Here is an 11,906-nt window from a genome sequence, read left to right as displayed (position 1 = left end):
TGTTAATTTACAGGAAATGTCCATTTTTTTCAAAGAATTTAAACACCTTTGTTAGATGGTACACAAGGTCTGAGCACCTTTGTTAGATGGTATACAAGGTCTGAACACCTTTGTTAGATGGTACACAAGGTCTGAACACCTTTGTTAGATGGTACACAAACTTCATGTAATCTCTACAGCCTTTTTTATCAAGAATTTGTTGTGTTTCATTTACAAACTTTAAATCTTAGAACTTCTTAAAAAGTTCAGACACAAGTGGATTCTCAATGTTCAGCGACTTGGTGCTACCAACAAGTTTTTCATCAATCACCATTTGGAGTTTTCTGAAATGTGGTGCTGACAACTGAAAAATGGCAGTTTATTGATATCTTTTACTGAGAACATTCTATGCTGATGGGCAACTACTTCATTCTTTTTTCACAAGTGGATATGAATTTGTTTTCATCATCAGTTTCTACAGCAATAGTTTTAGTCTCTATATAAATTGCAGTACATTTAAAACTGCCAATTTAAAATGTCAAATGTTTAATAATGTCACCAATAAAATGGTGACTTACAGGAAAATCGTTTTGATTTTAACTTTGACAAAAACTTGCTAAATAAGTTTCGATTAAAATGTGCAATTCTTCAAAAGCTGATTATATTGGTACATTACAGATCTTGATAAATAAATAGTAATTATTAGTAATAAATAATATATATATATATATATATATATATATATATATATATATATATATATATATATATATATATACATATATATATATATATATATATATATATATATATATATTTATATATATATATATATATATATATTTTAAATGTTGACATCTTCAATAGATCTTCAATATTTGTATAAATATTTTTTTAAAAAACTTCTTTTTATGGATTGATTTCTATTTGTTAAAAATATAATTATTTTTATGATATTTCAAAGGAATACTGATACCCTCGTTACCAAGTATATTAAAAACCGTTGAAAAAAATAATATTAGACAAAACTGTTTAAATTTACGAAACAATGTTTTTGTAAGAGCTTCTTTTTAAGAGTTCTTTAAGAGAGTTTTTTGTGATGTAAGAATTTGAACATGGGTTTCCAAAATGATGTCGTCACATAATCGCCATCATCCCGGTTAAGACCATTGTCGCTAAAGGTACTTTCGTTGTGTTGTATTTCCGACGCTTCCCTATTAACTTTCCTATTAAAACTATTTATTTCTATTTTCATGGTATTTCAACCATTCCAGTGGAAATTTCCTTGGCAAATTTTGGAATGTTCAGCTACAGCTGAATTTTTCAGTTTACCTTGTTGTGCACTTGTTTGATGCTGGCATATTCAAGATGATATCTTCAGTCCAGTTTCACCTACATAACATTTGCCACAAGAGCACACTAATTTGTAAACACCAGGATAGGAATTAACTGGTAGTGTAGGTTTATTTTTAGAACTAAGTAGACTTTGGAGATTTTTTGGAGACTTAGGACAAATTCCAGGGATCCGGGGTAAAAACACAAAACTTTTTGGAGACATTAGGAAATGTTGATTTTTCGTGAGATCTTTTTTGTTGTTAGCACTTTTTTTCGTAGACTTTTTTTTTCGTAGAACGAGTTTTTCCTGACTTTTCCTCTCATAGCCGTTTTCTACAAATACATCAATAAGATGCGATAAGAAACGATAGCTCATTATCAATGTTATATGAACAAAACCAATAAAGACATCATTGATAATTTTAGGGTCATGGCATGAGTTCAGTTTAATTTGAACGTTTGTGATTGCATTTTTGCGATGTATTTTAAAACTATATGTACTGGTTTTATCATTGGTAACTGAAACATCAAGATAGTTTAATGTATTGGTTAAGTTGGCAGATTCCATTGTGTATTGAATACTTTTGTGTTGTTTGTTAAGTAGATCTAAAAACTTTTGCGCATCTTCTTCTACCTGGATCTTTGAATGAATATCATTGACATATCTTTTAAATGATTTCACATGGATGTTATTATTAAGCGCCAATGAAAGAACATTACTTTAATGATATTGTAAAAAACACTCAGCAACTACCACCATAAGACCTAACCTAATTGGTCAGAGTTTTCGAGCTCATGAATACCATTTTCATATAAAAAATAGCAATGAGAAAGACAAAGGTCTAAAAGTAACCTGATCTCTTTAAAAGTTAATTTAGATATAAAGCTCTGGTTGTTTCTTAATCTTTCAACTAGTATAATAATTGCTTCTTTAATCGGGACCGAAGGGTACAAATTAACTACATCAAAGAAGACTTGAACCTTATTCTTATCAATTTCCCATAATCTTGCTGTATCCACAAATTGTTGAGAATTTTTTAAACTCGTTTCATTTAAGTTTAGAGTGGGTTGTACCATATTGACTATATATTTAGAGATGCTATATGTTGGTGTACCAATGGTGCTTACAATTTACCTCATTGGGTAACCTTTTTCAGACTTATGGGCTTTAATTACTGCATATAAACATGGTGGCATAGTGTCACTTAGATAGATACTTTTATATTCTTTTTTATTCTTTTTTAATAAAATGTCCTAGTTTATTTAACTTTCTGAGAGTGATTTGAACTTTTTGAAGAATTTGAATAGTTGGGTCATAATTTTATATGTATTTAACTCTATATATATATACATACAACCCTCGGAATTAGGGTCGGCATTCGGCAATGTCGACCTAACTGCTGACCTGAGAGTGATTGAGATCGGCAATTTTTTGCTGACCTCGTTTCTATGTTTTATGGTAAGACCTTTGCATTAAATTTTTCTTGCCAACCTAATGTCGATCTCTAAAAAATTGAGGTCAGCAAATTATTGCCAACTTCATTTTTCCTAATTCCGAGGGTTGTGTGTGTATATATATATATACACTGCAGGCCAAAAGTTTCCGGACACTTGATATTTTTATATAAAAAGCTAAAATCTATCCTGTATCATTAAATTAACCAATAAAGTTAATTTATAATACTTAAACTTACTAATTTTAAGTGTTTATGTAAGTTTTAGGTCAGTAATTGGGTATTACTGACCTCAAACTTAAATAAGTAAGTTTTTTTTTTTAATCGTTTATTTTAACTTGATATATAGGGTTACATTACTCTTAAGAGTTTGGTCTTGTTAAAATTATTTATTTGTTGAAACATGAAGTAAATATTAATAATATAATGATAGCCGACTAAAATGATTAAGAATATTTAGTTTTGTTTAGTTTTCATTTGGTATTAATGATGGTTACATAAAAAAATCTTGAAAAAAATTTTAAAATTTTATAATTCGACTATTTAACTAAAAATATGGGTAAGAAACTTTCTTTAACGGTTGCAAAACGTTCTGAAATAATTACATTACATAAAGAAAGTTATTCAGTTTGTAAAATTTGCAAAAAATTAAAAGTTGCCAGAAGTACTGTACAAGATACCATCAAACGATGGAAAGAAACAGGCATTTTTGAAGACAAAAAAAGATCTGGTAGACCACGGAAAACAACAAAAGCAGAAGATAATAGTATAATATTGATGAGTAAAAGGAATCGAAGACTTACGGCCCCGGAAATAACTTCAGGCTTTAATAGGAGTCATTCAAAATCTATTTCATTAACCACTACGAAACGACGTCTTAGACAAGCAGGACTTTCTGACCGTATAGCGGTCAGGAAACCGTTGCTACGGATTGGAAATAAAAAGAAAAGGTTACAATGGGCTATAGACCACCAAAATTGGACAGAAGGAGACTGGGGAAAAGTACTATGGACCGACGAGTCCAAATTTGAACTGTTTGGGCAAAGGCGTAGAATTTACATCAGAAGAACAACAAAAGAAAAAATGATCCCAGAGTGTTTAGTGCCGACAATCAAGCATGGTGGTGGATCAGTTATGGTATGGGGATGTTTTTCTTCAGCTAGTGTTGGTGACCTAGTTAAAATTGAGGGTATTGTGAGAAAAGAACAATATAAAACAATTCTAGAAAACAATGCTATACCTTCTGGCTTAAGAACTATTGGTCGTAGTTTTGTTTTTATGCAGGACAATGACCATAAACACACCTCAAAATTATGTAAGAACTACATAAAGGAACAAGAGGATTATGGTGTCCTCAAAAACATGACCTGGCCGGCCCAATCAGCAGAACCCAATAGAGTTACTGTGGGAAGAATTGGACAGAAAGGTCAGACAAAAATGCCCAACATCGAAAAGAGCACCTGTGGCAAATATTAGAAGAATCCTGGTTATCATTTACACCCGAAATAATAGATAAATTAATAAATAGGATGCCACGGATCGCAAAAAAAGTGATAAAAACTCGTGGGTTATTTTTTGACGAAAAGACAGTTTAATAATAATAGTGTTGTTAGTATTTTTTTTCTTTTTTTTTTTTTCTTTTTTTTTTTCTTAAATAGTAACTATGTGTATCTTTTATAAAATAAATATGATATAAGAATTTTTTTGAAATAATTATGGGAGTTTTAATTAAAAAATTAAACAAAATCCAAGTGTCCGGAAACTTTTTGCCTGCAGTGTATATATATATATATATATATATATATATATATATATATATATATATATATATATATATATATATATATATATATATATATATATATATATATGTATGTATATATATATATATATATATATATATATATATATATATATATATATATATATATATATATATATGCATATATATATATATATATACATTTTTATATGTATTTAATTTGATTTAGGATATTCCTGATAAAAGTGATCCCCTTGGCATGCTGGATATTGATATTGACACGTATAAGTTTTTTCTGAAATGTTATTATTATTTTTTTTTTTTTTTATTGCTTGTTTAAAATATGATTGAAATTTAGTCCTCTGGCAGAACATGAAACACTTCCTGTTGCTAAGCATAGAGTAGTTATGTCGAAACCAGCTGATGTTAATGAACAGGTAACATTTAAGGTTTTTGAATACTTGTGAATATCTCAAACTATTTTTCTATTTTCTAATTTAAAAAAATATCAATTTAAAAAGTTTTTAAATTAGAGTTTTAATATTCTTAGTAATATGAATTTAGTATGTATGTATGTGTGTGTTACTATTTGGTTTCAAAAACTTGACCATGGCTGTTAATATGTTTTAAAAATTTGTGTACATTTTAAAAATGTGCTGAAAAAAAACTTAACTATGAAGAAACTTAAAAAAAAGCTTATCGTAAAAGAAGCAAATAAATCTTCGTAAAAAAAATAGCGAAAAATAAAATAAAAATAACTTAACCAAAACTCGAATAAATAACTTTGAATCAGTTATCTTTTCTGATGTTTGTATAATATAATATTATACGAAACCCTTTTTAAATAAAGAAACATTTAACGATTGTTTAATGTGCACATTTAAAAAAAAGACTATTACAAATTTTTCTCAGTAACGTAAACAAAAGAAAAAATAATTAAATCATTTATTTAAAAAGTTGATATATTTTTTTTTATTTAAAGTTATTTCCATTTAAAATTTATAATAAAAAATACATACATATATAAATATAAAAAAATATATATATTATTTATTAAAGTTTTTATAAAAAAATCTTGTGCACTGATTTGTTACTTTATTTAAATGCTTTTCAATAAAATAAAAACATAAGTAAAAATCAAAGGTATTTAATTCAAACAGCTTTCAATAAAGTTTGTCTTTTTTTTTCTTCTCAAAAAAATCTTTCTACTTTTTGAGTAAATTAACTTTAATCATTCTTATATTAATTTTATTAAAGAAACCATCAGTGTTTAAAGTCAAATTTTTTTATAGTTTTTACTTTTTTTATTTTACTTAAATTAAAAAATCTTATACAATTAAATAATATAAATAAAAATTTATACAACTTTCTATGTTACTTCAATTAAAATAATTAGCAACGTTAGTAAAGATAAACGTGTTAAAGCTATTTATTTTCAATGAAATTAAAAACTAATTTTATATATATTTTATATATAGGCAATTCCATTTTTAACTTATGTTAACTTACATTTTAACGTAAGGGGTCGTCCATAAAGTACGTACGCCAAAAATTTTGAAATTTGATCCCCCCCCCCCCCCCCCTCCCCCCTGTTGCCATGCGTACTTTTATGTCCCCCCCCCCCCCCTTAAAAGTACGTACGTTTCTCAAATACCCCCCCCCCCTTAAATACCCCCCCCCCCTTAAATATCCCCCCCCCCCATCCCTCCTTTTTTTTTTTTTCTTAATTAAAAAGTTTAATTAAAAAAAAAAAAGACGGAGGCTACCTTAGATACTTTATACTACCCCAAAGCTCTTTGCTTACGCATTTTTTAAATGTCTTCAAGTATAAATGCAAATAGTAATTTAAATAAATTTAAAATTTACCATTGTAAGTGTGTATTTGGGCGAAAGGTTCATGCGGCGGCATTAGTCGACGGAGATCCAGGTTCGATTCTCGGTGAAATCTCAGAAAACTTTTTTTATTTTTTTAACGAATCAAATGTAAATAAACTATACTTAAGGTGGACGTTTTTTTCAGGCACCCCTCTTTAGTAAGTAAAAAACGAGTCTAAGGTGAGATCAGTAATATTGAAAACAAAGGGTAAAACCCAGTGGGAGGGAGCAACAACTAATTTTGTGCCCTTTTGCTATTTTAAGAAGCTTTTTATTTTAGCAAAACCTAGCGGTCTTTGAGACGCCATTGACACGTTTTTTTTGGGGTGACTCCGTCCCATCAACCACGGCCCTCAGGTCTTACTCAGGGCCAGTATATAAGGGCGGGCATGTGTGCATGGGCCCCCTCAGGATTTTTTGATGTTTTGATTTTTGATGATAGAACACTTTCACACAACGTGCAAACTTAAGTATACCATACATCTTTTTATGTTGGCAAACTAGAATCTTTAGTCAGAATGTAACTTTTCTATTGATTAGCTGGTTAATTGTGATAAATTAGAAAATCGAAGTACGTACTTTTAAATTGAACCCTCCCCCCCCCCCCCCCCTCCCATACGCTTTCGTACGCTTTTTGAAGACCCCCCCCCCCCTCCCCCCTATGAGCGTACGTACTTTATGGACGACCCCTAAGTTAATTTTTAACTTAGGTTACACGCGCAACAACTTTAAAAAATTTATCAGAGGTGATTGGCTAAAGAAAAAAAACTTTTTTTTTTTGATACTATATATTTAAGTTGCATTACATCACTTATGCTACCAAGTGATTATTATTGTGGATTTTTTATATCTATTATTAAGAGTTATATTTTTTAGAGTTACGTAACAAAAGAACTGCAAAAGTATTGAACTTATTCATTAAAAGTAATTAACAAAGGAAATTTTAAAAAACTGGTGGCACTCAACCTGAGTGATTTTTCATAGCATTTATGAAAGTTATCAAATCGAAAATAGTTTTTCTAATATCAAATTTAATAATATACAAAAAATTCTCCTAATATCAAAAGTTTTAGTAAAATCCTTGTCAAACCAACACAACGAAATAAGAATTATGTAATCACATAATTCATTTTGCAAACAACAAAAACTTAACGAAAAAGCACCAGAACTTTCTAACAAAAATTCTGGTGCTTTTTCATTAAGTTTTTGTTGTTTGCAAAATGAATTATGCCATTACATAAATACATGTAGTTTTAACTTATGTTACACAAATTTAAAATAAAATTGTGCTTTAAATAAAAAATTATTTTAAAGACCAGAAAAAATTTAAAAACTTTTTTTAAAATATTTTGTTTTTTTATTATTTGATAGACTGCCTGCCCAAACCAAACCCTTAGTTAAAGTCACTTCGTTGTGAGTCAGGTTATGAGATAGTCGATGTAGCAGCATTTCCTTGTAGCAGCAGGCTATAAGATAGTCGATGAAGCAACACTCTGCGCATGTTTTACAGTAAAAAATAAAAATAAAAACATTCAGAATGTTTTTATTTTTAAAAAATAAAATAAAAAGATTTAGAATGTTTATAAAAAAATAAAATAAAACCATTCAGAATGTCCATAAAGTACGTACGCCAATATATATACATTAGGTCGGTTTTGGTATGTACTGCTAAACATAAAAAGTTTAATCATGACTTCTTTGATTTACTCACACATTTTTTACCACAATTTTTGAGTTCCTCACACATAAAGCAATTTGCACGACACATCTCAATATTTTTTATTATTTTGAGTACTTTGAGAATAACCCTCTGAAAAAAATGCACATATTTTAACTTTAACAAAGTTATAAATATCACGCTATCTACCCATAATATCACTCCTATGGCAAACTGACAGTGTAAAATGTCTCTGCTTCCAAATAATCCCCCCCCCCCCCTTCCCCCTTTAATTTATTACTGTTTATGATACTTAATTTTATCCTGATTAAGAATCATAAAAACATGTCAAAGTTAAAAAAATTACACAAAAAGCGCAAGTATTTGCCATCTTTTCAAAATGGCAAATACCTTTTGACTAAAATTTTAATGAAAGATTTTTTGATAAAATGCATTTCCAGAACATTCCAAATTTAGGATTATAATCAACGACTGACATAATGATAAGGGTAAATAAACATGCATACACTTAGATGTAAATTAAAATACTTAACGGTTTGTTAAACATAATTTACCAGAAGATGGTAATTTTTGTGTTTTTTGTGTATTTTTAAACTTTGACATTAAGTTAGGGTACTTTGCTAAAACGTTTTAAGCCAATGTTATTATACCATTCTTAATCAGGATAAAGTACCTTGTCATAATCAATTATAAAAATAGAGTGCTGAGGAGAGGGTTGAGTGAGAAAGAATATAGATTAGTGCCTCCAATTTTTTATAAATTATGAAACTTGAAATTATGAAATTATGAAAATAATTATTTTGTTTATCCACTAGCAATAAAACAAAAAAGTTTATTAGTAAAAAAAAAATTCTTTTTGTCTATTTAATAAATGATATTTCAAAATTTATCTATAAATGTCTATTTCTTTTTTAAGCGTAGTAGCACATGTCGGGTATCTACAATTTTAAATTATTTCAGTTGTTGAACTTTGAAATGAAAAAAATTTTTTTAAATACTTATAAAAGTAACAATGCGACAATTTTAATTATAAAAGAAACAAACTTGCGACAATTAAAGAAAAAATGACTGTTCAACAAATGTGATTTCTTTTACAATCCACTTTTATTACTGTTAATTGTTCACAATCTCATTATTTAAATATTGTATTGTTTTGTGCACAATAAAAAAATTATCTAATTACATATTGAAAATATTACATATAAAAATGCTACCAAAAAGAGCTGTAATTAAATACAGGAGTCATGGAATGAAAAAGAGTCAAAAGTGCAGCCATGACTGAAAAATGGTTTAGAGACCAAATTGACACAATTGATAATCAAATAAACACAGTTTTTTTTTTTCTTTTTTTGCGCAAAATTTTTTGTACATAGATATATAAACACATGTATATTTATTTATATAAAATGAATAAAAACAACTTTTCATGGAACTCTGAGTTTAATGCCTTTTGGCAATCATCAGCCATTGTGTATAATTCATAAAGTAAAAATTGTTTAAAAATACAAATTAAAATTTCGGTGGAACGAGTTCTAACGTTACAAAAACAAAGCAAAATAAAAAGATGTCAAAAAAAAAAAGGTTTTAGTCTCTGGTGTCGAATAAGGAAAGTAAAAATTTCTTTGAACATGCCGGCACTTTGATATTATTTCACATTTTTTATTAAATTTTCTCCTCTGTTTGATATTATATAAATATAAATTTCTTGCAGAGACAAAGGTTGCAAACTTTTGATGCTTGATTGTAGAGCTTACATTGTGCTATTATCTTCCATGTTCCATGCTATTATCTTCCATTTGTTTTGTTTTTGTAGTGTCAGAACTCGTTTCACTGTAATTTTAATTTGTATTTTTTAAATGGTTTTTATGTTAGGAATTATACACAATGGCTGATGATTGCCCAAAGGCATGAAACTCAGAGTTCCATCTAAAGTTGTTGTTATTTATTTTATATAAATAAATGTTGCTCTATTATTTAATAGTATTGAGCACTCTTAAACACACAAGAGTATTTGTATTATTAATATTATACTATAATAATACATTATCTTTTTTTATGTGTGTATATAAGTATATATATATATATATATATATATATATATATATATATATATATATATATATATATATATTGTATTATATATTTTTTATATTACTTTACCTTTTTTTATAGATTAAAAAAAAAAAGAAAGGAAAGTCTAGTAAGGAAGAAAAAGTGAGTGAAACAAGAATAGTTTTATTTTTTATTTAATTTTTTTTTTTTTGTTTAATATTTTTGAACTATTAATTTTTTGATTTGAGTAACTTTTGTTTTAGAAAACCAAGAAGGTAGTCCATGAAAATGAAAATGAAAAAAAGAATGAAAAAGAAAAAAAAAACAGAGTTAAATCTGAAGAACATGAACAGGTCAAGAAAAACAAAGTTAAAAAAAAAAAAGGTGGCCATTATCAGCAGTTATTTATGTTTTAACTTTTTGATCTAGTTTTTTTGTATGATCAAAATTTTAATTTACAAAAATATATTAGAAAAAGAAAATCATAAAGAAAGTTCAACAGAAAAGAAACAGTCTGAAGAGGATAGAAAGGCTACCTTATTAGCTCAAGCATCTACTTATGCAAAAGAAGTCAAAAAAGAGGTTGCTATATTTTTGAGTAAAGCTTATAACTTTGGTGTTCAGTATTTGTTTTGAGAAAACATTTTTAACAAAAGTTTTGGAAAAATTTACTTATAAAGTTTCAAAATCAATATATTGTTTATAATAATCTCATTTATAAAATAAACAGATCGGTTACTAAATTTACTAATTTCAAATTGGTGACTAAGTTCAATTGACTAATTTTTAACTTTAATTTAAAATCTAATGAGCTAAAATAGACATTTTTTTCAATTTATATTTTAAAAATAAATACATTTTTTAATAAAAATAATTTCAACCTAAATGAAGTTAAAACCTCGAAGGGTATAAAAAAAGTACTAATAATAATAACATAAAAACTTGCTTAAATGTAAACACAGATTTTTATGATTTTTAGGGTAGTGAAATGGATTTTTGGTTATTTCCTACAAAACTAGAGTCTGTAAGATACTTGCACAATAAAATATTTTCATTTACACTGCTAAATTAGTGTATGCACACAGAGCCTCCAGAGGCCAGTTCACATTTTTACAGGGGCTATTTTTTAAGGTCCCTTCAAGTTATTTTAGTTAAAAAAGTGTTAACTTTGCATGTTATTGTTTTTTTTTAATAAAATTTCTTTACAATACAGTTTTTTATAAACAGGATGTTGTGAATGAAACAAAAGAAACAGAATTATCAAAAATACCAAAAGAAAAGAAGACGGTATATTTTTTTTTTAATTTTTTAAAAAGAAAGTCACTTAAACAAATATCTAATAAATTTATTTGTAGCATGGTAATAATACTATTGTTAGAACACTTTAGTAATGCTATCATATATGTTTTTTTAACAACACTTTAAAATAAGCTGTTTTAAATCATCCATTTCATGTTATTTTATTCATAGCTCCCCAAGAATGACAAGTTTTTAATGTAATATACCTTTTTTTTTTATACCTCATAATGAGTATTCTTTGTAATATTTTTATAACTGCCAACATAAGTGTTTACCAGGAGGATCCATTTTCAGCTGAGTGACAAACGACATCAGGCCAAGAACAAATAAAAATTAACAAAAAAAAAAAGATACTAAAGAATCTTAATCAGCTGTAAGATCGTAGAGTGTAAGATTGTAGGGTGAATCTTGCGTATAAGAAGTGGCTCTACTTTCTGATGACACAAATATATACTCCAATTTTAACAAAAAG

At 27.5% G+C, this 11,906-nt stretch overlaps 1 protein-coding gene across 4 annotated transcripts in view; it reads left to right on the top strand.

Moving 5' to 3' along the window:
• Positions 1 to 11,906, top strand: part of LOC100204404 (AP-3 complex subunit delta-1) — a 78,699-nt gene that overhangs the window by 33,550 nt on the left and 33,243 nt on the right. For 2 of the 4 annotated variants that reach the window (XM_065818308.1, XM_065818309.1), the window contains 7 exons: positions 4,760 to 4,812; positions 4,889 to 4,967; positions 10,256 to 10,297; positions 10,399 to 10,519; positions 10,608 to 10,717; positions 11,115 to 11,159; positions 11,363 to 11,422. In XM_065818308.1, the coding sequence (XP_065674380.1) occupies positions 4,760 to 4,812; positions 4,889 to 4,967; positions 10,256 to 10,297; positions 10,399 to 10,519; positions 10,608 to 10,717; positions 11,115 to 11,159; positions 11,363 to 11,422 (510 nt within the window). The remainder of the gene's footprint in view (positions 1 to 4,759; positions 4,813 to 4,888; positions 4,968 to 10,255; positions 10,298 to 10,398; positions 10,520 to 10,607; positions 10,718 to 11,114; positions 11,160 to 11,362; positions 11,423 to 11,906) is intronic. The other 2 variants (XM_065818310.1, XM_065818311.1) reach the window with 1 other exon arrangement.

This window comes from Hydra vulgaris, chromosome 14 (assembly GCF_038396675.1).
Source record: "Hydra vulgaris chromosome 14, alternate assembly HydraT2T_AEP".
Taxonomy (NCBI): domain Eukaryota; kingdom Metazoa; phylum Cnidaria; class Hydrozoa; order Anthoathecata; family Hydridae; genus Hydra; species Hydra vulgaris.
The sequence above is the reverse complement of the archived record's forward strand: the minus strand, read 5'-3'. Positions and strand labels throughout refer to the sequence as shown.